This window comes from Geotrypetes seraphini, chromosome 13 (assembly GCF_902459505.1).
Source record: "Geotrypetes seraphini chromosome 13, aGeoSer1.1, whole genome shotgun sequence".
Classification (NCBI taxonomy): domain Eukaryota; kingdom Metazoa; phylum Chordata; class Amphibia; order Gymnophiona; family Dermophiidae; genus Geotrypetes; species Geotrypetes seraphini.
This window is the reverse complement of record NC_047096.1, coordinates 30,587,062-30,614,309: the sequence shown is the minus strand read 5'-3', so window position 1 is coordinate 30,614,309 and position 27,248 is coordinate 30,587,062. Positions and strand designations below refer to the sequence as shown.

The 27,248-nt window shown below is 42.2% G+C and overlaps 1 protein-coding gene across 9 annotated transcripts in view; it reads right to left on the bottom strand.

Moving 5' to 3' along the window:
• Positions 1-1,016: 1,016 nt before the first annotated feature.
• Positions 1,017-27,248, bottom strand: part of USP28 (ubiquitin specific peptidase 28) — a 110,297-nt gene continuing 84,065 nt past the window's right edge. For 5 of the 9 annotated variants that reach the window (XM_033917530.1, XM_033917525.1, XM_033917526.1 and 2 more), the window contains exons 18-26: positions 25,136-25,275; positions 23,901-24,086; positions 22,730-22,825; positions 15,235-15,413; positions 13,781-13,859; positions 12,642-12,721; positions 8,919-9,042; positions 8,240-8,435; positions 1,017-3,954 (exon numbers count right to left, since the gene is read on the bottom strand). In XM_033917530.1, the coding sequence (XP_033773421.1) occupies positions 3,779-3,954; positions 8,240-8,435; positions 8,919-9,042; positions 12,642-12,721; positions 13,781-13,859; positions 15,235-15,413; positions 22,730-22,825; positions 23,901-24,086; positions 25,136-25,275 (1,256 nt within the window). In that variant the 3' untranslated portion in view covers positions 1,017-3,778. Of the gene's footprint in view, positions 3,955-8,239; positions 8,436-8,918; positions 9,043-12,641; positions 12,722-13,773; positions 13,860-15,234; positions 15,414-22,729; positions 22,826-23,900; positions 24,087-25,135; positions 25,276-27,248 lie in introns of those variants that run through there. The other 4 variants (XM_033917529.1, XM_033917532.1, XR_004536720.1 and 1 more) reach the window with 3 other exon arrangements.

Genomic DNA, 27,248 nt, shown 5'->3' with positions numbered 1-27,248 from the left:
CAACTGGGTATGTTTCAAAACAAATGTTCCTGAAGGGTTATAACTATTAACACATAAAGGAACAAAAAACCACTTCAAACGTCTTTTAACTTTCAATGGTGCTCAGATTCCAAGATGGAGGTTTAAAGTACTCAATAAGGGCATACAGCCCGTGAGAAACTTTATATGGTATCAATCATTGCACCTAGTTGTAAAAGATGTTTCAAAGTCCTTGATCAATAACAATTTATAATACTTGAAAGTCCAAAAAGTGAAAGCACTGATAATCCGAATTTTAAACTGTGTATATAGAAAACTTTCAAAGTAAATCACTTAGCTGAAACATAAAGAATGCTGGTGAAATAGCTGGGTCCTGACGCGTTTCGCCACACAGGCTTCCTCAGAGAACCCGCTTGCAATTCCTTACATTCAAACTGTATTTACATAAATACAGTTTGAATGTAAGGAATTGCAAGCGGGTTCTCTGAGGAAGCCTGTGTGGCGAAACGCGTCAGGACCCAGCTATTTCACCAGCATTCTTTATGTTTCAGCTAAGTGATTTACTTTGAAAGTTTTCTATATACACAGTTTAAAATTCGGATTATCAGTGCTTTCACTTTTTGGACTTTCAAGTATTATAAATTGTTATTGATCAAGGACTTTGAAACATCTTTTACAACTAGGTGCAATGATTGATACCATATAAAGTTTCTCACGGGCTGTATGCCCTTATTGAGTACTTTAAACCTCCATCTTGGAATCTGAGCACCATTGAAAGTTAAAAGACGTTTGAAGTGGTTTTTTGTTCCTTTATGTGTTAATAGTATTAAAATATGCTGACATCTTTCCCTGGGTTGCCAACCTATTTAGGGAATAAATGGGGGGAAAAAACACCAAAAAACCAACTTTGCATTTTCTAACTGGTCTAAATTTGAAGAGCAATTTCATTTTTGTTCTTTGTCTTCATCATGATACACATGCAATGGGTATTTAGTAAACAATCGGAGAACCACCGTATAATAAAAAGATCTCCACAGCACGCTGAAATAAATACTTTTATTGTGCATTTAAAAATAACTGCAAAGTAACAAGGAACAATTTGTCATTCATTCCTAAAGTGTTTGGCTTCAGCAGTTCAGCCTCGTTTCTAATTGCTCACACAAAACTCATCTGGCCCTTGAAAATCCCAAAGTGAGCTGTCTCTTCCTTTTTTGCCAAAATATGGTTCTATAAAGGGATACAAAGTGTCATTCCCCCCCCCCCCATTAATTCTGAACAACTGGTTTTGGCAGCAGCACCCTGATATTACAATCCACAATCAGCAAAGGAAGAAACATATCTACTTTCGAAGCAAAACCTTTTGTCAAGTTTCCCCCTCCTAGGCCAGCCAAGCAGGGGAAGTATAATTACAATGTCATAATGCACAGAAGCTTTAAATCCCCGTTGTTCTTTCAAACTTAGCTCTAATTGTTCTGACTTTCTATTTTTTGCTATACATAGCACAGGCTAAACTGTTCTCTCGCTCTTCTCCCCCCCCTCCCCACTCGCAATGCCGATGCCAACAGAAACGGTGGCCAATTCTGCAGCCGACTTTCTGCTGAGGCAGAATCACGCAGCTGCATGCACGACAGTCAAGAAAAACACACCCCCACAGGCTATAAATTCTCTCCATTACCAATTCAATCTTTTGTCAAACCTTTGGCAAGGGCTGCTACAGATAATCCTTTCCACAGCACAATTATGAAGGGCATTTTTTTTTTGTTTGTTTCGGGTGCAGGGGATGTTGCTTTTCAGTGGAGATGAAGAGCCCAGGTGATGCCATCTCTCAGAGTGCTTAAGCGAGTGGATATAACCAGGAGCCTTCAGTCCTAAACTTCAAATTGTGCTTGGAGGTTATACGTATGTGCAATACGCAAGCACCACCACCTCCTGATTCTGGCATGCACCTAACACATTTCATTAGGAGGGTGCAGCTGCATATACACTTAGCTCACTGATTATCACTGACTGACAGATGAGCAAAAATGATGAGAAACTGGAGCATGGTGCCATAAACAGCATGCTTACCATATCTATTCCAAGTCACTTAGGCCCATGTCCAGAGCAGCACTTCCATGCAGTCAAGGCAGAGTTCAAGCCAATGTTTAGAACACAGGGGACTACGATAATATCCAGCCACCACAAACAATTTCCTATAGAAGACCAATACTGGACTTGAGTCCTGCCTCAGGAGAACTGATTAAGCTATTAGGCCTGAGCTAGATGGAAATGGGGTGAGGACCGAAAATGAGGCAAATAGCAGATAACCCTGAATGAAGGCCTCTTGTGCCACAGCTGAAGCAGATCCCGATTAGCTAGAAATTTAAAGGGACAGGACGCTTCAGGGCAAAAAGAAAATGAACAGAATTGTAGCCATATTTCTTGGGTGAAGGGGAAAAAAAAAGGCTATACCTTTTACCTTATCACCAGCTGTAACACAATGGTTTGGGTAAATGAATACAATGATCCATTTCCAACCCAATAATCAAATAAGTTGTTGTAGGTTTGAATCCTTCTTCCCATTGGGAACCAGTTTCTTTTAGACTGGTTTCTTCTCTGAAGCTCCATTTCCCGAATTTCACTCTGACCAGATTCCTGTAAATTTAAGGTCAGACGTTCATTCAGTAACCTACAAGTGCATGTCCAAGGTCAGTGGGTTGCGCTGCTCCAGCTGAAGCAGTTACTCTTCCCTGCACGTTCGCTTACAGTGCGGAAGACAAGCACAACAATGTCCGAACTTTGGAACCTGCTCCAAAGAATGTGTATTTTTATCTTGAAAACACTAGTTAAATGAGAACTACAAGGAAGGCTATTTTCATGGTATGGCTCAAATGGAAAATCAGTAACCAGGAAGCATAATCTCCTCAACTGGAATTTAAGCAGGGTTGCGACCAGGGCAGCAAAATTTAGGGTGGCAAAGTTCAGAGAAGCCAAATGTAGCGACAGATCTGGCTGCTGCACCCTTTCACTTGTCTCATTAGATGGTGTAGTTCTATTCTTTCCTTGAGAGAAAGAGTTTTATTGCAATCCCAGGTTTGTTTGAGGCCAGGTTCATCTTTTGAGTTCGAGACACAAGGGCTGGGCTGCTGAAATGATCTTGGGATCCTGCCCTGAAGTCCTCTCCAACCTTCCTGTGAAGATGGAGGAATGGAAGCAGTAACAATGCATGGGGGGGTGATTTAAAACCATTGCCTGAATATAAGAGCAGTGTTAAGTTCACTGGCTGAATTGCACTTTAATGCCTTTTTGTAATTGCTACTGTTCAGTAGTTCCTATAAATAAAAGCCACCTGTTCATACAAAACACTAAGCAATTTTACTGGCCACTGGTGGTCATCTTTGGCACTTTTGCAAAGCACAGTTAAGTAGCACCTTTGGATAGACTGGCCACAAGGGGGCAGCATCCATTTACTAAATAGCAAACAAATATGCCAGGAATCCAAGAAAACTGTACTGCCCAAAAACATTATAGAATGACTTGTTAACTCTTGTTCATGTTATCATCCTTCCTCCACCTGTTCAACTAGCCCTTAGTTGCTCCTGAGAAGGCTTTATAAAAATGACAGTAATTTTTATACATGACACACTGGAGTTTCAAGTTTTGCCCTTTCAATATGAGTGGTTCTCGCCCTTTGTAGCAAAATGGCTTTCACAATGTTTAAAGTGCAGCACTGCTATTCATCTTCTGTACAGAAATGTGAGTATTTTTGCTTTTTCACAGAGATGAAGGCAGAAAAATCAGGGCAAAGTTTCTCCAGGGCTCATTTTACAGTAACAGCAGAAGCTCCATGAATTGACTCCATAATGGCTGCAAAACGACTGCAAAGGTCATAGGGAGAGTTGGGCCGGATCCTGGGAGGTTCCTTCAGAACGATGATCTCTGCCGAGCAATCCAAAAGTCGTGGCAGGAACTGCCCCAGCTTAAGCCGCAGATTTTCTAAGAAGGGAAAAAGTGTAATAAAATTACACACATCAATCTATGAATAACAAACCAAACCAAATCAACCAACCAGCAAGCAGGAATAAACCATGCAAAGGAGTTGCATAATGTTTTAATAGTATTTATAAATTAATAAACATGGTGTGCATCCTTGGCATGCATAATGAGAATAATTATGAAGTGATGTTATTTCTTGCACACAGTGCTAAACAACTCCACACCAACCTATAGGCCCATGACTATAGGAGAAGTGTTGCCACACCTCTTCAAAGCATGGGATTTTGGGTAGAGATGGCCAACTGTGGATGGAGGAAGACTCAAGCTAATCCCAGCAACAATAGCTAGCTCTCTATTTCAGTTGTTGGGCACCAATACTATCAGCATACCTTGCACAGATTCTTTCGCCTGCTACAATAAAATAAAAGAGCTTTGCAGCTCAGTACACAGATGGGTTTTTCTCTCTGCATAAGAACAAAATGTGTGAACTGGCTCTTTCACCCGGTACGTGATCCATTATTACAGATTGAAACTGAGCTGCAAATTATTGCATGAAATCCCCAAACCCCATCTATCCATTCAGTGCTAGAATAGGAACGTCTTCATTGTGTAATGACTATTCCTCATTGCTAATTTGCATCTCATCCAGCGCCAGCAGAAAGCCTTTGTGTGCGTTTCATTGCTCTGTGTACCAGCTTTCCTGACAGCTCATTAATCTGGGGGTTCTCAGGCTCTCTGGGACAACGTGTATTCTAATGTGCCATAAACTGAAATCGTAATGTTTTAATCTTCAGAAGAGGGAAAAAATTGCAGTCTATAAATATGCAGAAATGTTCAAACTGACAAGGCTTATTAATGCATCAATGACCCATGCAGCATAAACTAGAAGGGAAAGGAAAATATGTGAAAGTCAAACAGAAGAAAAAAAAAAAAATTCAGCCTGGGTAAGTTTTCGTTCTAGCAATTTTTACTCATTTGGAATCCAGGACTGTTCATATTTAGAACAGAACCAGGGATAAGATCTTTGCTTCAAGTATAAGGGGAGTCCTTAGTATGGAATATCAACCACTAACTGTATTGCAACAGACAAAAATTATGTCCCTAATGCTTTGTATATTTCGATAACGCCAAGTTATACAGAAAGATGACAATCACTTTTCTTTCTCAGTTTCTAATTCATGTGTGGAACTGAGGAGACATCTAAAAACACATTTGCTCTTGAAATATTTGGGTAATTAGCTTGTATGGATAATGTAAGCTTTGCAATCTATTTAGACCCATATAATCTTATTTCTAATCATTTTATCTCTATTTTTATTCAATTGTATTTTTTAATCTTTTGTAAACCGCACAGAACTTCAAGATACTGCTGTATATAAGTTGTTTATTATTTTTATTATGTTTATTATTCATTCATTCAATTTTTTTAGCCCATTCTTCCAAAGGAGCTCAGAATGGGTTACAAATCAGGTACTCAAGCATTTTCCCTATCTGTCCCATTGGGCTCAGTCTATCTAATGAACCTGGGACAGTGGAGTGACTTGCCCAGGGTCACAAGGAGCAGCGCGGGGTTTGAACCCACAACCTCAGGGTGCTGAGGCTGTAGCACTAACCACCACACTCTCCTCTTGTGATCTAATATGGATTTAACTGGTCATAATTTAAGCTCAATATCGGCAGAACTGTCATTAGACTTTAAATCACCTCAATGTTAAAAGGAACTAGTTGTGTAGTAAAGGGAGAATGCCATCATATTTTTGAGACCTATGAGCAGGAAGCTTGTGACTGATGGTTGCCATATTTATGAGATGACTGTTGTGAACCACCTAGAATTTGGATATATAAACTATGTAATAAAGAAAATAAAAATATTGTTCCCTTTCTGTTTAGCTGATTTGTCACTTCCCTTTTGATGAGCTCATTCAGGTCTAATGGGACTCCACTTTGTCAACCCACAAAGAATAAACTGTGTCCAAATCAAACAATGCTTGCATAGAGCTGCCATGTTTACTGAGCTAAGGGATCATTAGACTTGCCAGATTTTGAGGCAATGTTCAGCTACTGAAAGTAGACTATTTCTTATTCTGAGAAGCATAATCCAGCAGGGGATAACGGTGAGCACAAGGAGACGCCGGGGCCGCACCGAAACCAGTGGCTGGCAGCAGAAGTAGCGGCGGAGACTTAAGAGCACAGCTCCGCCCCTCCCCCGATCCAGAAGGGGCTAATCGGTTGAGCACGAAGAGACACCGGGGCCATACTGAAACCAGTGGCAGGCAGCAGAATCAGCAGTAGGGACTTAAGAGCACAGCTCCGCTCCTCCCCTGATCCAGCAGGGGATAACGATGAGCATAAGGAGACGCCGGGGCTGCACCGAAAAGAGCGGCAGGCAGCAGAAGCAGCGGCGGGGACTTAAGAGCACAGCTCCGCCCCTCCCCCGATCCAGCAGGGGCTAATGGTTAAGCACAAGGAGACGCTGGGGCCGCAACGAAACCAGCGGCAGACAGCAGAATCAGCAGCAGGGACTTAATGAGCACAGCTCCGCCCCTCCCCGATCCAGCACGGGATAACGGTGAGCACATGGAGACGCCGGGGCCACACCGAAACCAGCGGCAGGCAGCAGAAGCAGAGACTTAAGAGCACAGCTCCGCCCCTCCCCCGATCCAGCAGGGTTCTATACCATACTAGATATCAGATCTGAGAATGTGGCAGTTGACCGTTTAATGCAGCTGATGCACCGAGATGATAGTGGCGGTTGTCTGGCTGTTGCAGAGATCATCTGATCCAAATGACATGCCTGCATTTTAGCATTGCATTGACTCTGATCCAAATGAGTAGCCTGCATTTTGGCACTCATTACTACTTCCTAGGAAACCTCATGGCTGAAATATTGTGTTTGGCTAGGATTCATATGTCAGGGCTTAAGGAGCATACCAGCTTTCGCTCCTTGGCATATCGTCTTTATGAACTTCTAGCATCAGATCCTATTGTCTGACTGGAATTTACTTTATTTCATTTATTTTATTTTTATTTATTGTTTTCTCGGGTACTTTAGCTAGAGCCTTCGGGACAGCTAGGGAAATCCAAAGTACCATTTTTATTTATTTTATTTTAATGTATTTTTAATTTATCTTCATTGTAAACCGCTTTGAACCTCACGGTATAGCGGTATATAAGAAATCAAATCAAATCATACAGATGGAAGATGAGAGTCATCTTTTCTTTGTTATACTATTGCCAGATACTTGCCTAATACCTTTCACCAGGCTCACAAAATGCTGTTATTTGCTTTGGTTTCAAGCAGCGTTCGTCACTTCACATATCAGTTTCTCCACGCATTTTATCATCATAGGACTCTCAGGGACCCCTGAAGAAGACATCTTGTCGAAATGCGGACCGTGTTGGGTCCTGCGCTACTAGCAGACTAGGTCCTTATGATTTGTATGTGGATTATTTACTATTTTTTATGTGGAGCAATTTACTGTATAATTGGACCTTTGACCCTATATTAAAGTCCATTTCAGGATCATCGTTATTCCATACTGTTTTTTTTTGCTTTGGTTGGATTCTTCTCTCTGTGGATTCTTTGGGGTCAATTCTCTTTGGTTTGAGTATCATTTCTCTCCCCAGTTATTTTTTTCCCACCCAGTGCATAATTAGGACGTGGAACATGTCACCGGAAGACAAGATCAAAGATGTTTGAGAGGTTTGGGCAAGTTCCTGCAGGAAAAATCCTTAAAAACTTAGCAACTGGATAGATTTAGGAGAGCCACTACTTAGCCCCAGAAATGGGCTATGAAAAATCAATCTATGTTTTTGAATGACAGCTAATTTTTACCAAAACTGGCCACTGCAGGAGATAGGATGCTGGGTTTCATAGACTATGGTCTGACTTAGCATGGCTTTTATGTTCTTAACAAGGAAACCAGTCACCAATTTTGTTCTCCTATCTATGAGATGAAACACAAAAAGAGTGGCAAAGATGGCAGTTTCAAATCAACTTCTACAAGTTTTATCACAAATTTTAAAACCCCCCACCCACATCTTACTTTGCTCTCATCATGCCAAAATGTGTCAAATTCATCCTTCACTTTATAAAAAAAACATCCATTTATTTAATTCTCCTACCACAGAACAAGTGCAGGTGCTCCACTGGATGACTTTTGCCAGGCTGCCTGTCATCTGAGTGATTGGCATTTGCCAAGCCTTCAAAACTGATCCACCAGCACTTGGTGAGCTGGCTGAAGCACCACAAAGCATGTGCCATCAGAGGCTCCAAGTCACTCACCATCAATATCTTGCCCCAGGTAGGAGCACCAGCAGCTACGAATAACCTCAATTGCTTCCAGGTCCTCCTTGGAGATATCATTGTTGATAATGAGGTGCATGCAAGGGATAACCAGTTCATTCATGATGTTGACCCCCTCTGCCACGCTGGTTTCTTGGATGCTTTCAAACAAAGATGCTGCAGTATCATTTAGCTCCTGAGTGCAACCAATAGGAAGAAATGTTAACAAGAAAACATTAATGTAAACCAAAGACCCTCCTGGGCTCTATTCGCTAAGGATTCTTCCCCTGCTGACATAAAACAGGAGAAAACCTTTTAGTGAATGGGCCCACAGGGGGTTCTGTCACATTCTGCATCTATGAAACATCTATAGTGACAAGACCAGAGCTATGGGGGGAGGGAAGGGGCTCTGAAACATACAGATTACTATAATAGCAGCTCTGGAACTGCCCTGGCACTGAATCTGTTTGCCCAAACAACTGCTCTCTATCCAGTGGATTCCTCTAAGGTGCACAATACCAAGGATCTCAGAAAACATTTATCCATGACTGCATATAACCACAATATTTCTAAAATGATATATAACAAACTTCCTAGTGGCAATGCTATTTGAAAGTCTGCTGAGAGTAAGACAGCAGTGGGAGCAGCTATGGTTTTGAAAGACCTATTAAATACAAACCAAAAGGCATTTTCTTCTGTACAATGCAATCAGAGACTCCTCCACACCTCTGCTCACACCTTTCACCAGCAGAGCGGTGTTATTCTGGTAAGCATAAACCAGGTAAGTGAGAGCTTCCTGGCACCTTTAATGAGAACAAAACAAATTTTATCATTCAGAAACGCCACTACACATCTGATAAAGAAAGTACAAGTCTTTCCCTTCCCCCTATGCCCCCCAAAAATTATGTTGAAAGTTACAGACAGCAATGTTAAAAACATTCAGAATTTTTGCTAAGAAATATATTCATAGCCTCTTAAAAAGTTTTGAAGCATAAAAGGAAAGTGAAGTTCTCTTTAAAGAATGTATAAAATCTGGCTCTTGTTGGTGCCTTGATGGATGTGGGGATGTTCTGTTATTTGTGATTAAAAAAAAAAAAAGTCAATATTATTGAACTAGAAAAATAATGGATATTCTACATCACTGGGGGAAAAAAAAAATCTTTCCAAAGTCCCATTAAAAGAGAGTAAATGAAAAGGAATAAAACACAGAACACATTCAAATTTATTGGGAAGTACCACAGAAATCAAAGGGAAACTGTGAGAATATTATAATCATGTTAATCATCTTTCGCATGTCTTCGGATGGTTCTTTTGTTCAGGTTCTTTCTTGATTCTAAAGCACTACTGCATGCTCTGCTGTTAAAACCACTCTGATTACTATAGTTCTTTGTTAGCTGGTATCCCTCTCTCCAGTCAGTGATTACAGCTTCTCCAGAACACTGCCATAAAATTGTTATCAAGGTGAAATGTTTACACTAGGTTTGTCCAAGTTCAGTCCTCAAGAGCTGCAAACAGGCCAGTTTTCAGTATATCCCTAATGAATATGCGTGACAAAGGTTTGCCTGGCCATTATATGCCTTGCATGCAGACCTCTCTCATGCATATTCAGTAGGGATAGCCTGAAAACCTTATCAAGTTCCAGCCATCAAGGACTGAACTTGGACAAGTCTAGTTTAAACTATACTGCAACTTTGCTCCTTATACAAAACGGGTTTCCTGTCTCTTGCAGAGTATAATTTTGGCTCATTGGGTTTTCTGCTTGGTGAAACCACTCTATTTGAACTCTTTGGTTGTCTCTATTGCTCTCACTATATACTAAGATCCTCCCAAGAAAAATCTTCTGGTCATCCCTCTCCGATCAGCCTTTAGTTTTCTTCCCCATTTTCTGATGATCTCCCTTCCCTATTGGAGGTCATAATGGAAAGTTCACTTCATAAAGTCAAAGGAGTTGGCAAAGCATGGTCATTTCATAGAGCATTCCCCAAGTCCTAGCATAACCCAACTGGTCTCTTGATATTGTGGATCTTTCTTATGGTTTTTGAACGGCTGTCTTACTTGCTACTCCTTTTCCCCACACGTCCATCTTTCCATAGCCAGTTTTGTCTCTATTGTATTGTAACACACCCTTATGGCACTGTTCTTACAAATTACAGTATACCAAATGCCTAAATAAAGAGTGTGTGGTGCAGTGGTTAGAGCTACAGCCTCGGCACCCTGAGGTTGCAAGTTCGAATCCCGCATTGCTCCTTGTGACCCTGTGTGTTAAGTGAATGAGTGGGTCTTTGTATGAGTGCAGTGGGTAGACCTGGTAGTGTCTAGGTAGGTCCCTCCTAAGGTTTCCAATAGGGCATAACTTATTAGTTTTAGGAGTTTTGTATGTTCTTCCTGAGATTTTTTGGGCAAGTCACTTAATCCCCATTGCCCCAGGTACATTAGATAGAGTAGGAGCCTGCCGGGACAGTTAGGGAATAATGCTTGAGAACCTGAATAATTTGTAATCTGCATAGAATTGTAGGATATGCAGAATATAAATTATAAAAACAAAACAAAAAACTCTCATCTAATTCATTCCACTCTAAAACACAGAGTGCACAGAGGGCATTCAGAAAAATTGAAAGGAGACAGATTCAGAACAAATGCTAGGAAGTTCTTCTTCACTCAGAGGGTGGAAGACACCTGGAATGCGTTTCCAGAAGAGGTGATAGGACAGAGTACAATATTGGGTTTCAAAAAGGGATTGGATGACTTCCTGAAGGTGAAGGGGATTGAAGGATACAGATAGAGGGTAACTTTACAGGACACTAAATGAATAGGGGATACATGTTTTAGGTAAAGGATCACTTACAGCTCATGGACCTGGGGGGCGCCGCAGGAGCGGACTGCCGGGCACGATGGACCTCCTGGTCTGAACCGGCAGAGGCAATGCTTATGTTCTTATGTTCACACAAACAGTAAACACAGTTTCTGAGAATGATTTGACTAGTTCCTTCTTTAGTAAAGCTTTGATTATAAAATTTAATTAAAGCATAGAATTTTGAAAAAATGCAGTTGCTCCCTTCCATCTTGAGGCATGCAAGTAGGGACCTATTTCTTCAGCAGCATTCTTATTGTTATAATAATGCACTAGCTGAGCTGAACAGTTGCATGAACACATATTATGCCAAATGTTATGATCTGATTCAAACCTATTTGTGAGAGAGCTGATTTTGAAAGCACTGCAGACAGAGCAGAAGTACAGAGACTGCTGTAAGGGAGCTCTTTAAGCTGACACAGAAATATCACTCTAGTCCACTGTGGGCCTTACATTATGGTCTCATGTCATATGAGAAAGCAAGTACCGTATTTTCACGTAGATAACGCGCACCCGTGTATAGTGCGCGGGGAACACAAATCTATGTAAAAAAAATTTAATATAGTGCGCACACGCGTATACCGCGCATGCTAAAACCTCCTCCCGCCTCTCCGAACCGGTATCCTCCCCCCCGCTCGCTTACCCGCGTTTTACAACTTTTTTTTTTCAATCTGATCCGGCAACCCCCTACTAACCGGCATCCTCCCCCCCCGCTCACGTCACCCCCCCCCTCCCCCGCGATCCTACATCCCCCCCAGCACCGCAAAACATGTCTTACCCGATTGGGCACCGGCACCGGCACCAGCACCAATGCACAGGATGTGCCAGTGCCAGTGCCCGAAGATCCTCCCTCGTTGGTTTGGGTTGGTTTGGGCTGGGCTGGGCTGGGCGGTGCAGTGCAGGAGAGATCCTCCTTCTTCCTGCGCCGGGCTGGACTAGGCTTTGAGCATTTGCGCATTATCGGAGAAAGCGAGACCAGAAGGCTTTGAGCATGCGCAAATGCTCAAAGCCTAGTCCAGCCTGGCGCAGGAAGAAGGAGGATCTCTCCTGCACCGCACCGCCCGGCCCAGCCCAGCCCAAACCAACCCAAACCAACGAGGGAGGATCTTCGGGCACTGGCACATCCTGTGCATTGGTGCTGGTGCCGGTGCCCAATCGGGTAAGACATGTTTTGCGGTGCTGGGGGGATGTAGGATCGCGGGGGAGGGGGGGTGACGCGAGCGGGGGGGAGGATGCCGGTTCGCAGGGGGGATGCTGATCGGATTGAAAAAAAAAAGTTGTAAAACGCGCTCACACGTATAACGCGCACGGTTATGCACGGTTTGTAAAATCGTGTATAATGCGCACGTTATATGCGTGAAAATACGGTAGATAGCAGGCAAAAAAAAAAAAAAACTGAACTTATTGCCAGCACCTCCCATCGCTCTCTACGAGACCTTAAGGCAAGAGTGAATTAATGGGATAGATCAAAATTAGGCCAGGATGCAAAACACTCTTGGTAGAATAACAAACAAAAAAAATATAAGAAATTTAGGTTTAACTCTCACATACTTGCCATTCTGGTAGAGTTCAAGTCCAGTGAGAAGATACACAGACACTTTTCGAAACAGGCTGTAGTCTTCATGCCATTTCTGTTTTCAGTAGAAGAAGAAAAAAAAAAAAAAAGCATTCCCAAGCATGCTGGTTACTGAAAATTACAGCACATTGATTAGCCTTGCGACTTGGTGGCATTAAAGGTGGCACTTCTCCACTCCATCACCTCTTTGCTTTTGGCCCTGATCTGTGCATCAGACATCAGCATAGGCCTCCTCTATTGCTAGGGGCCTAGTCTCCTTCTAAATAAGGATCTCTGCTGAGCTTCCAGCTCAAGAAGAAATGTATTTTAAGGACCACTATATTTTACAGAAACTTAGATGGATCCTCATATTCTGTTTAATTACAAAAGTGAATGCTGGAGAGGGGTATACAAAGGCTACATGCAATGTTTAGGCAAAAGATGTAGTTTGGGTTAGCAACTATGTCCTTAGCATACAGTTTTTCCTATATACAGACGACTTGTGAAATATGGTACCACTTGTTCATAGAAAAACTAAAATAAAGGAAGCAATACTGCTCTACCTCTCCTTTCTTCTAGGGAGCTATGTGTGATCAAAACCCCTAACCCAGTGTTTAAACCATCCCTGGCATATCTCCCCTAGCCACTTCCGGTCCCAAAAGAGTACCAATTAGTCAGAATTTCAGGATATTCTTAATGAATATGCAGCTCTTTCATATGCACCCTGATCTATGGCAGCCCTTAAGGACTGGGATTGAATATCACTCCTCTAGCCAGTCTAGATGTCACAATAACCTCAAAGAATACCCATAAAATAGATTTGCATGCAGTGGTGGCGGGGCATACAAATCTCTTGTATTACATATATATATTTTATTTTTTCAAATATAGCAAAGGGTTATGCTAGGAGCAGCTTGAGAAACACTCCCCTAGCTTATGAATTTGTTTTCAACTTAACAGACTATATATGAGAGTTGAAAATGAGGAAGACGATGTAAGTTCAAGCTGAAGATTAACTTAAGAATATTTTTTTATCTGGTCAGAATAACTTAAACATCTCCTTTAGAAATCTCTTATTAGGAACAAAAATAAATGTCCTAAGTCTCATTTTGAGCAGGAGCCTGTTACCCGTCACCTTGTACTCCTCCATGTCCATGTCATCTGGGCCAATCTCTCGTAGCTTTGCCTGAGCCACCTTCATAATGCTGATTGACCTGTTAATGCAAGAACAAGCATAGAGTCAATTGCACCATATTAAGGGGCATGGATACACAATTTCTCATGGATAGCCTTCCTAGCCCCATTGCACTGAAGGCAGCATGCTGAGTAGGACAAGATCTGCCACACTTTGAATGAAATAAGTCTTTGTTCTCATACAGATCTGAGGCTCTGGGTCATGTTTAATTATGTTACAAAGCAGTGGGTCCATTACTAAATATAGCAAGCCTTCAATAAACAGTGTTATTCAACTATCGTAAAGTGGGGGACAAGCCTCAGTCAGCCTTGTGAAGAAATCCTTTGGTTCCCAGCAGCCATGAACATATCCAGTTTACCCTTATAAACCTCTGATGGCAAAATAAGTTCAGGAGCATATCTAATCTAATCTAATCTAATCCTTAGGTTTGTATACCGCATCATCTCCATGTTTGTAGAGCTCGACGCGGTTTACAGTAGGAGAAATAGGAAGGAACTACAACAGAGGGTTAGAGGTAGAAGTGTGAAGAAAATTTAGAGGACTTGGGATGCCAAGATATAAGAGTTTCCTTGATTCCTAAGTTGGAGGGAGACTTACATTTTTTTGAGAAAAGCCAGGTTTTCCGATGTTTGCAGAAAACTTGGAGAGAGCTCAAGTTCCGAAGAGGGGAGGTAAGGTTGTTCCAGAGCTCAGTGATTTTGAAGTGGAGGGAGGTTCCTAGCTTTTCTGTGTGGGAAATGCCTTTTAGCGAGGGGAAGGATAGTTTTAATTTGTGGGAGGATCTGGTGGTATTAGGGTTTGAGGAATTCCAAGAAAGAGGGATAAAGGGAGGGAAGATACCATATAGGATTTTGAAAGTTAAACAGGCGCATTTATAGTGGACCCTGGCGATTATCGGAAGCCAGTGGAGCTTGGCCAGGAGCGGGGAGACATGGTCAAATTTACTTTTAGCGAAGATGAGCTTGGCCGCGGCATTCGGAATCCGTTGGAGTCTGTGGAGGTTTTTCTTAGTTAGGCTTAAGTAGATAGAGTTGCAATAGTCCAATCTGGAGAAGATGATGGATTGGATATAAGAAATAAATTACATTACATTACATTACATTGGACAAGGAGGGTAAAATGTTTTTGATGGAAGCAGGATCTAACTTTCCTCAGCATATCCTCTCTATGATAGGTACTTCCAAAAGAGTTTTACGAGTGTATTTATCCAGAATGAGATTCATGTTATGCCATTCGAATCAGGACTGAAAACTTAATACAGGAACAAAAAGAAGCAAGCCAGCAGGCTGCAGAGAATATAGTTGCGCAGCCCATTTGGTGTAGGCTGAAGCAGAATACAATTGGATCACAAATCGTGGTGCAATCTAAATGAAACTGAGATTGTAAGAACTCACCTTTCATCATAGCTGAGGTTTCTATCTGCAAACTGCTCCAGCAGCGTGCGCTCAATCACTCGCTCGTGAGCCTTGTTTTGAAAGAAATACACCAAGACATGCTGTAGTCGTGGATCACTATGCGGTGTGGGCTCCTCTTGAGACAGTGAACGCAGTCGCGAGTACTCTTCGTGGAACGCCTACCATAGTAGAAATAGACATTTGAATTGCCTGAAACGTACTTATTCAATTAGGCATTTGGTCTATGAGAAACAATTATTTAGTGACCTCCCCACCCCATCCTGGCCTTTTCTTTTTTTTCAAACTCAGATAATGAAAAGGATTTTGTGTGCGATGATGGGGGAGAGTTGTATTGTCTCTCCTGCAAACATTACCCACACACACCAACTGTAAGGATTGGAATCTGGTTAGAACATAAGAACAGTCATACTGGGTCAGATCAATGGTTCATCTAGCCCAGCTTCCTGTTTCCAGGAGTGGCCAACACAGGTCACAGTACCCGGTTTCTTGCCAAAGTGTAGTGAAAAAAAAAAATGAACTTAGCATATGTAAGGTAGTGGAAGTGCAAACTAGTCACATAATACTGATGTCAGTGAGAAACCATGCAAGCACATTATCAGAGATGAACTCATTTTTATGAGCTGAAAAGCAAAATGTTTTCCAATGTGCAGTGGCATGAACAAAGGTGTTAACGCGCCTAGATTCTAAACATTTTGACTTTACAGAGAGACCTGGTACATGGGTACAGAACTTTAGACTAGCACTACTACTTTTAAATCAAAATCTAGCATCCCATTTTCCAAAACAATCAGACCCCCAAGTCCAGTTCCAACAGCCTAGTGTCATATTAAAGTGTTAAGCAAAAACCTCTCTTCTGGCAATATGAATGAATAAAAGCCTCATGGAATTATTTTGTAGAAAACCCTTTCCCCCTTACCTGTATAATAATTTTATAATGTTCATTTTATGTGTATGGACTGTCTCGTTACACCACATCTTCAGAAGCAAGACAGACTGATCCAGGTTAATGCAAAAGCTGCCTATATAGAAACACTCTGGGCAGAAATTGTTACAGTACAGTCTGAATTATCTGATCTTTGCTAATCTGAATATCCATTAGATCCCCCCCCCCCCCAATGATGTCGTCATGTCACTGTTAAGAAGCACAGCTCATCTTTCCATTTTTCAGCGTTGCACAGAGGGAAGTTATTGCACCTCAGACAATTTTGGACACAGGACCCTGCTTTTACTGCAAAACAGCACCATTGTGACCTGGGATCCTGTTTTTACTGCCTTTGCTTATGCATTGCTTGAGGGGGTTACCGTTGTTTTTCCCTATTATCTGACTTTTCACTTATCTGACAACAGGTCAGTCCCTTTTACATCTGATAATTGAGACTGTACTGTACTATGAAGAGTTATAATCCAGTAGTGAGCTGTTAACGAGTCTTTTTAATATTCGGATGTACTGTTTATCTCCATTTATTCAAATTTCAAACTTTATGTCAGAAAATACTTCAGTGGTGACTTTACAGATCGGCCAAAAACAGTTTCTAAATTTCAGTGAAGAATCTGTTACTGGCGGAAGGCAAAAAAAAGTTAATTTTAACAAAAATTTACATATCACAGGCATTTGTACGTGCTACTTTTACAGCAAAAATAGAAATTCAATGAGCTGAAAAATAAATTAGCATATTTTTGCATGCTGAACAATACTGGAGCCTGTCACTGGTATAAACAGTGTTTTAACAGCTCAGCACTGGATTATAACTTCATAGTAACAGCGTCTGTTTGGAGCCCACAGCTGTGCTGACTCAGCAATATTTGGCTCTCTTTCTTGCCAACGTGGGCTTGGCTGTAAAAGGTGTTACAACAGACACTCATCCAGTTTGCCTAGGAGTTTTCACCAAGAAATCTAGCAAGGTCGAATCAAGCAGCTCATACAGATCAATTAAAACTGCCCTTCATCTGCCAAAACAGCAGTAGAGTGAAGCAGAACGGTAGGTTGACTACTGGGTCTCGACTTTGTCAACGTTACTATAGTTAACAAAACACCCATGCATAAGCTAACTTTTTCTTTTTTGTTGCATTTGCTAGCAACTTCTAGTTCGTGACAATATTCAAGTTCTTTAAACAAGATTAGTTCAGACACAAGAGGCGACTCATAGAAAGAGATTCATGATTCGTTTACTTATTTTTGGGTGGCAAAGCATAGAAACATACAAAAATGAAGGCAGATAAAGACCAGATGGCTATATAGTCTGCCTAACCATGCAGTCTTTTATCCCTTCCTCTCTCTTATAAATCCAATAAACTTGTCCCAAGTTTTCTTGAATTCAGATACACACCTTTTGTCTCCACTAGGAGGTCGCTGCATGCATTCACCACCCTTTCAGTAAAAAAGTATTTTCTGAGGTTACTTCTGAGCCTATTTTCCTTTCACCTTCATCCTATGCCCCCTCATTTCAGAGTTTCCTCTCAATTAAGAGAGACTCAACTCATGCACATTTATGCCATGTAGACATTTACCCATTCAGTCATTGTGGGGATAGAAATATTCCCCGATTCATTCTCATACAGGTATTAATCAGTTCGGTCCTGCATTGCTCTGAGAAACTGAATATGTTTTTATTTATTTGATCTTGTGCCATGTTATTGATAAATCACTGTCACTCTATTATTTGGCTATCATATATTATTGCACTATCATTGATCACCTAAAAATATTTTAGAAGTCTCAAAATATATTCAATACATGAATATAACTTATACAAAGTGAACACTCAGACCCACAACTTTATCCCAGTGAACAAAGATCACGGAGTAGCTGTGCAGAGAGACCATCATGGTGGTTCACAGTCTCACCCACCAGAACCACTACAGAGCATACAATAAAACAAATCTGTATAGAAAAAAACTGTAATAACTTATCTTGGTTTATGGTGGGAAACAAACAACAGCTGCTCCGGGCACCTCCTTAAAGTTACAACAACATGCACACAGATTCACCGACCCCCCCCCCCCCCCCCCATAGTGCATATATTACATATCACCTTTGATAATTTGATTACCCTCGTTTTTTTGACTATCATATATTATTAACTTCAGACCACATATAAGATGTAATAGGGTACACAGCTTAAAGCAATAAACGGATCTTCAGGAATCTTCAGAATACCAGCCAGGTAGCTGGGGCAATTGTCATTGATTCTGCTTTATATTTATGAAGTCTTAAACCAAAGCATAGTAAACAATTTCCTTCTTAGTATTTGAAATTACTTTAGCTTTAAAGGCTACTTAGCTTTGTAACTGCACCCACTCCATAGATATTTAAACATCTCTATCATATCTCCCCTCTCCCACATTTCCTCTTTATGACTAAAATCACTGACCATTTTAGTAGCTATTTTCTGGACCAACTCCATCCTGTTTATATCTTTTTGAAGGTGCGGTCTCCAGAACTGTACAATATTCTAAATGGGGTCTCCTTATACAGGGGTATCATTACCTCCTTTTTTTCTACTGGCCATTCCTCTCCCTAGGCACCCAGTTTTTGCTGTCACCTTTTCAACCTATTTAGCCATATTAAAATCATCACATACTATCACACCCAAATCCTGCTCCTCTTTCATGCACAAAAATTCTTTCACCCGCTACACCAGTGTTTCTCAACTTCTTCAAACCAATTATCCTCTATCAAACATCAACCAAGTACCCCGGTTCAAGCTCCGCCCCAAGACCCAACCAAGGTCTTCCCGAAGATCCCATCCCTATAATAGCAGTACTAATTGTAATGCAATTTCTTCCATTCATTTTTCACATACACACAATATAATCTTATTAACAATACATAATGGGAACCACATAATTAAACTACAAAAAGCACACTACACAGAGAAAAAACTTTAATCATCATTTATATTTTGCCTTTACCTTTTTCAAAAAAACAGATAACTTTAAAATATGCAATGTCACCTCAGTACCTGCTACAGAAAAATAGACAAATATACTGGAAAATATAGACAGCAGATATAAATTTTCAAAACTGACATTTTGATCACTAAATTGAAAATAAAATCATTTTCCCTACCTTTGTTGTCTGGTGACTTTTTTTTCCTAATCATCCTTTCACAGTCCCTGGTTGCATTTCCTTCTGTCTGTGCTCTTAACTGCGTTTCCAGGGCCTTCTTATCCATTGGCTATTTTCCCCTTCTTCACTTTCTGCCCTACTTCCATCTTTGGCATTAACTTTTTAACATTCAACTTTTTTCAGTTTTTCTGCTTTCTTCTCAAAATCTACTTTTCCACGTCTTCCCTTCCTATCTCTCTCCTCTTTCATGGTCTGGCATATCCCTCTCCTTCCCTCCCCCTTTCTGTGACAGACATCTCTCTCCTTCCCTCCTTCCAATAGCCCAACATCTATCTCCTTCCCACAATATGACATCTCTGTCTCCCCTATGACATCGGAGGGAAGGCTCCCGGATTGGCTTTGGCAGTGTACTGGGAGCGTGCATGCAGTTTTGTGGAGGAGGGCATGCGGCTGGAGGGCAGGAAGGAGGCCTGCAGAGTTAAGCACATGGGATCCCCAGTGGTGGTGACGACTGATAATAGTGGTTCCACCTTGAGGAGAAGGGGGCGGGAGGATCCACACACGGTACCACGGGGTACACTTACCATGTATTGAGAACCTCTGCCCTAAACTGTACTGTTCCCTTGGGATTTTGCAGCCCAAATGCATGACTTTGAATTCCTTAGCATTAATCTTAGCTGCCAAATTCCAAACCATTCTTCAAACTTCACTAGGTCCTTCTTCACATTCTCCACACCATGGAGCAATGAGAAAGAAGTGGGAGTTTTCTTCCTCATCAATAATTACAGTGTGGGCAAAACTCTTGCTGAAGTTTTAGAGGTAATATGGATAGGAAACTGGCTGAAAACCAGGAAGTAGTATGACTACCGTATTTTCGCGGATATAACGCGCACCCGTGTAAAACGCGCACACGGGTATAGCGCGCAGAAACCACACTTGTATGTACGGAAACTTTTGTATACAGCGCTCATGGGTATACCGCGCATGCTGCCCGACTCTCCTCTGGCCACCCCGACTCTCCTTTCGCCCTCCCCGACTCTCCTCTGGTTGCCCCGACTCACCGTTCACCCGCCCTGACTTTCGGTGCACTGCCCCGCCTCTCCGTGCGCTGTCCCGACTCTCCGTTCACCTGCCCTGACTTTCCGTGCACTGCCCCGCCTCTCCGTGCGCTGTCCCGACTCTCCGTTCACCTGCCCTGACTTTCCGTGCACTGCCCCGCCTCTCCGTGCGCTGTCCCGACTCTCCGTTCACCTGCCCTGACTTTCCGCGCACTGCCCCGCCTGTCCCCCTTGAAGGTCTGCCTGTCCCCCTTGAAGTCCTGTCCCCCCTTGAAGGTCTGTCCCCATCCTGAAAGCCTGATGCCCCCCCTCGACGTCCGATTCTTCTCCACCCTCGGCAGGACCACTCGCACCCCCACCCCGAAGGACCGCCGACTCCCCGACAATATCGGGCCAGGAGGGAGCCCAAATCCTCCTGGCCACGGCGACCCCCTAACCCCACCCCGCACTACATTACGGGCAGGAGGGATCCCAGGCCCTCCTGCCCTCGACGCAAACCCCCCTCCCCCCCAACGACCGCCCCCCCCAAGAACCACCGACCGCCCCCCCAGCCGACCCGCGATCCCCCTGGCGACCCCCACGACCCCCCCACCCCCCTTCCCCGTACCTTTGGTAGTTGGCCGGACAGACGGGAGCCAAACCCACCTGTCCGGCAGGCAGCCAACGAAGGAATGAGGCCGGATTGGCCCATCCATCCTAAAGCTCCGCCTACTGGTGGGGCCTAAGGCGCGTGGGCCAATCAGAATAGGCCCTGGAGCCTTAGGTCCCACCTGGGGGCGTGGCCTGAGGCACATGGTCGGGTTGGGCTCTAGAAAAAGATATTTCAATTTGCTTATGAGGGTTCTAGCACTTTCACTGAGTGGACTCCCTGGCCCTCTGGGACTTGTCAACTCTTGCTGGTGTGGTCTAAAGTGATCATCTCCTTGACTCCTCCAGAAATCGATATATTGATAGACCAACCACATCTCAGAAATTCTGCAAACATCTCAAAGATGACCTACATCACCCAATTTCCTTAGTGTTAGAAGAAAGCCTGATTTTGGCAGATGTGCAACTATAGCTTCAAAACACAGAATACTGGGTGCAGAGATACTCTTTTCTTTAAAATAATCAAGGGCCAGAAAAAAGAGATAACCTCTGCCACAAGAATTTTATATAAGGCTTTCCTATGAGGCTCAAGAGAAAGAAGGCAGAACCTAACCGGCCTGTTGATCTACAATGAGAAGAGCACCCCTCCCCCCAATCCAACTCCACCAGTGGATAAGAAGCTGCTCCTTTTTGGGGGGAAGGAAATGAGTAGTTGCTGTCACTCCAGGCCCTCCCCATAGATGTTGGTAACATATATATCCCTGTCGCATACCTTGGAAAACAAGTCCAACATAATATATATATGTATCACCTCAAAAACAACAACGCAATGATGGGTGGCCAGCATTGCATAGGTGCAGTCTTCCTCCACCCCCAGAGATGAAGAAATGGTCATCTAGGTGAATAGCCTAAATTGACCTGCCACAGGTAGGCATGGCTAGGTAGGTTTGCCTTATCTCAGCCTCACACTTGTTCACAGAAGCCATTACAGAAGTAGGCTTTTCTTTTTTTAAAAAAAGATAGAGATCTCAAACAGGGACCAACAATCTCTACCCTCTTTTTTTCTTAAAGGAAGAAAGGGTGGAGGAATAGACAAAAAGGGAGAGAAGGGACTACTTATCTGTATTAATGGACCCCTGAGCCCTAAAGAAGCTCAACCCCAAGAATATGAATATATATATATATATGTGTGTGTGTGTGTGTGTGTGTGTGTGTATATATATATATATATATTTTTTTTTTTTTATTTTTTTTTTTCATATTTTTGGGGTTGAGCTTCTTTAGGGCTCAGTGGTCCATTAATACAGATATATATATATATATATATATATATATATATATATATATATATACACACACACATATACCAGTACATTGCTAGTATTTTAGAACAGGATCTACTGACTTATAGCCTGTTCTAAAATGCATGAGAAATGGATGTCCATGTGCTGGTGCCATGTAGCATGAGAATCCATTTTACAAACTGGAATGTCCAAAGTATGACAAAGGACATGGATGCACAATCTACTGGAGGCAGAGAAATACTAGAAGGTTCTGGTTGCACCACTCCTTATAGTGATGGTATTCTTGGAAGTTTGCTGCCTGTATCTGTTGGTGAGGGAATATAACTCAAGGTCTGGACTGATCTAACAGGATGTAAAGGAATGGATATTTTTTAACTACACATAACTTCATACAATCTATCTCAGTATATAAATTGTTCTGCTTCAGTGTGCAGCATTAAGACAAAAAAGAATACCTTAACAAGCCCTGCTTCGGGCCCATCTCGATCAAAGGCTTGGCGAGCCTTAACCACAGCCAGAATTACACCCTGCATGGCCGGGCTGAGCATCACCTACCATAGAATAAACAAACAAAAAAGACACAAAAAGCAGGAGAAAAGAAAGTGAGGAAAGACAGAAAAGTCACAGTGAAAATTAAAGGTAGATAATATGAGCCAGAGTTGCCTCCCTAAATCCTTCACTAAAATTATGTGCATTTTTGTACAGCTAAACCTTTTCTAAGGCTGTAGCAGGCCTGTTAGGTGAAGGATTGATCAAGTGTCAACCACATTCAACCACCTTCAGTTGCCCTGGTGGCAGGACCTTAGTGGCAATGCAGAGAAAGTAAAAAGTAACAGCATCACAGCCAGTTTTGACTTTCAGTGACTGTTCAAAGAGAAAAAAGGGTGGAGAATAAAGTTAACAAACCAATCATATTCAGGCAAAGTTTATACAGCATCACTATAGAAAGGGGATGGAAATGCAAAGCCTTGAGTAACATAAATGGGTCATGAGGTCAAGATATTCAAATAGAACCCACTTGCATATAGGAGTGTGAAATGGGCTTAATCTGAATAAGCCTCAGCAAGCTCACAATTTATAATGAATGTCTCACAAATCTTGAATCAAGAGGTCAGGTTCTTCCTATCTCCACAAGTTGTTATTTTTCTAATAATAAGCTTTCTAGAGAGGGCCAAGCAAAATTAAATCACCTTCAAGACTCAACCAAGAGTTCTACTACTACCTACCATTACATTTCAACAATGCTTAGCAGTAAAATGTAGGTATCTTTTTACTCAAATTTCCCAAAATGTTGCAGAGAAAATCTTGTAGGCACTGATGCAGTGGCTGTGCAGCAGAGCTTTGGGGAACATTGACTTGACCCAAAAAACCTTCAAAACCAGTATTCCTTTAATCATAAATCTTGAAAGTTAAGGAGAGAGGTATGCATTTCCAGTACCTCTGAATACCCTACCTTTGATGAACACTTAGCTAGATACAGTACTTAACCGCTACATGCATGGTTCTTTCTGTGAAGGTACCATTATCTGCATATAGTACATGCATCATAAGTTCCAATAAAAACAAACCTAAAAACAAGCCTGCAAGCAAATCTGAGATAACTAGCACCTGTATTCAGGGCTGTACCTCCTCATTATATCCGTCTGCATCCGATCTAACCAGAATTTTTCCCACACTGGGAATCTCCACTTCAGAGATCTGGGAACTGGCTTGGTACTCAGATTCTCTATTGCTTGCTCCCTGCTGATGCTCAGCTTCTACTGGCAGCTCAGACTTAGGCTGCTGGGCTTTCTCTGCATTTGGTTCTGTTGGCTGCAGCAGCAAAAAAGAAGGGAAAAATGAAACTAAGAGCATAAAGAAGGGAAAAAAAAGATTTGTAAAAAGGCAGCACAGAATTATAGACAAGCAATGACACAGGAAGCAATGGCAAGATAAGAAGATGTTCCAAAGTATGGACTGTTAATTTTTACCACCAGAGTCATAGTTCCCAAAAGTGATGATACACTGTAATGCAATTTCTCTTTCCTGGACACCTTTCACATATTAAAAGAATAAATTATGTCTCTGCACTCATTCAGACTTCAGCTCAAGCACAGGCTACATCAGGGGTACCAAACTGCAATCCTGGAGGACTACATACCTTGCTTTTCAGATATTCCTAACAAATGTACAAGAGACATTTGTATAGTGCACGCAAACCCCTCTCATACATATTAATTACACCCCTGGGCTAGATACAACCATTGAATGATTTCAGAGAATATATGGGACCAATATCAATAGGTATCAGAAACAGAGAACAACTGCTGTTAATTACACAAATGCACACAATACACATGCAACATCTCATTTGGAGATTCACCATATTATAGCATTCAGCCTCTCCGAAAAGATACACCAGCCGATATTCAAAGTGAGTTAACTAGCTAGGAACATCCACCAACCAGTTAACTCGCTTGTATGTGGCTTGTTGGTCATTTTCAGTGCTACTTTAACTGAAGAGGAAGCCGACAACACCAGGGGTATTCCAGGGCATGAGCCCAGTTAGCTCCTAATATTCAGAGCTAACTGGCCATGTTTAGTGCATAAATAGCTGTTCTATCTTTATGCAGTAGTCCTTGGCAAGTTAAGTCTGAATAGCGACTTAACCGAGCAAATGCTAGTCAGTTTTTAAAAACCAGAAATTCAAAGTGGAAGCCTGCACAAGGCCCCGCACTGAATTTCTGGTTTTAGCACCGACAGCGGACAAAAACATGCTGTCCGCCACTGGCTGAATTTTGTCGGCCAGTCAAAAATCAAGGGTAGTTCAAGAAAATGAGATGGATAAAAATATGCAAAGTTTTTAGATAAAAGGACTTCACCTCCTTCAGAGCTGCCTCCACCCCGTTCTTTTCAAAGGAATCAGCAGTATTTGCAATAGCCTGGGCAGTCTGCTCCTTTGCAATTAAGGCATGCTCAGACGATAAGGATCGCTCATTATGTGCACTGCCAGGAGACAAATCTAGGAAGCAAAATCTCAGAATCATCAACAGCATTGTAGCTAAAGATTCCCCCATATAACTGGAAACCTTCAGAACAATTCTACAACTTAGCGCCTCAATTTTGGCATCATAATGGGGCAAGCTGAATGTCAATTCTACAATGGTACCTGGGTGCCCCAAGCTCCTTTGGAACACTGACTTTTAGGCATGACCACTTATGCCAACTCAATGGCTAATATACATGCAATATAAAGGTTCTTACCTAGGAGTGGAGCAGTGGCCTAGTGGTTAGGGTTGCAGATTCAAGCCCAGAGCTGCTCCTTGTGACCCTAGGTAAGTCATTTAATACTCCATTGCCCCAGGTACATTAGTCAGATTGTGAGCCCACCGGGACAGATAGGGAGAAATACTTGAGTACCTGAATGGAAACCACTTAGGCTATTAAGTGGTCTATAAATACTAAAAACAAACAATATATTTTCCACTAGATAGGAATGGTATGCTGTACTATAGAGTTGTCTATTTGTGCTTGCGAGCATACTGTAGAAGATATCAATCACAGCTTTTCAACTACTCCTACTCCACAATTTCTGCTGCCCCCTTCAGTTTGTACCAAAGATGGCAACCACCTTATAGAAGACGACAGGAGGAGGAGAATACGGGGAAATACCCAAAACTAGATGTCTGATCTGCTCAGATGAATTTAAAACAAATCACTTAATGAACAGTAATAGAAACATAGAAACATGATGGCAGATAAAGACAAATAGTCCATCCAGTCTGCCCATCCACAGCATCCACTATCTCCTCCTCTCCATAAGAGATCTAGCGTGCCTGACCCACACTTTCTTGAATTCAGACACAGTCTTTGTCTCAACCACTTCTACCAGGAGACAATTTCAAGCATCTACCACCTTTTCTGTGAAAAAGTATCACCTCTTAACTTCATCATATACCCTCTCATTCCAGAGCTTCCTTTCACATGAAAGACTCACCTCATGTGCATTTATGCCATATAGGTATTTAAAAGTCTTTATCATATCTTCCCTCTCCCGCCTTTCCTGCGTCTTTAAAGTGCTCATTGCGAACCACTAAAAAGAGAAAGTAAAACTGTCGGTTAACAATTAAATGCAATAAAAGCTAATTTAAGTTTCCTTTCAGACCAGAACTGCTTCAGGATGTAGTTTTTTGGGGGGGATTTTAGTATAAACTTTAGCTAACAAATGAGCAGACCCTATTTGCTCTCAAGGCTATATGCCTTGAATGAACTGTGGCAAGGCTTTCAGCTGAGGCACCTCTAAACCCAAAAATTTGGGGAGGTGGGGGAAATGAATAGAGGGACTCAACCAATCAAGTGTGGTACCTCTGAGGTCAGACGGATCCCCGAAAGGGTCCCCAAAGCTCAATCCGGCACCTACAAACAAGGACAAAAAGGTCACTAATCATATCCAACAGGTCCTAACTAACCAAAGAAAAGACTGCACAGGCTTACCACCTCCACCTGCTGGAGTCTGAGAACAGACTGATTGTAGATGGGACTGCACAGCCCACTTGTACAACAGCCAAAAGTCAATGTCTCAGTCACCACCTGCTGGCAGAGGAGCATTCTGTGCCAGTCTGGAGGGATGCTAAAGAAAATAGTTTTCAAGACACCCCCCCTTTCCCCATAGGCTGTCACAGTCTATACTCACAGACCTTGTGCTGGGGAAATGGTGCTAAAGCCTGCTTCAGCTCCTTCAAAGTGTAGCTAAATCTAAAGGGGTTCTCTGCCTCAAGCTGCTAGTCAGCTACCATGCCAAGATCTTTGAGCTGAAAGTCAGACCTTAGTTGGACTGATCCTCTACCCCCCCCTGGCCCCGATGGACACAGAAATGAGGGGGGGGGGGGGCCGAAGCTGCCACCAAAACCCTGAGTGCCCCGAAATATACCATTGATGCCTAACAGTTTGCACTCAAGCTCTTGACCAAGTCAAGGAAGCAAGTGGCAAGTGCTG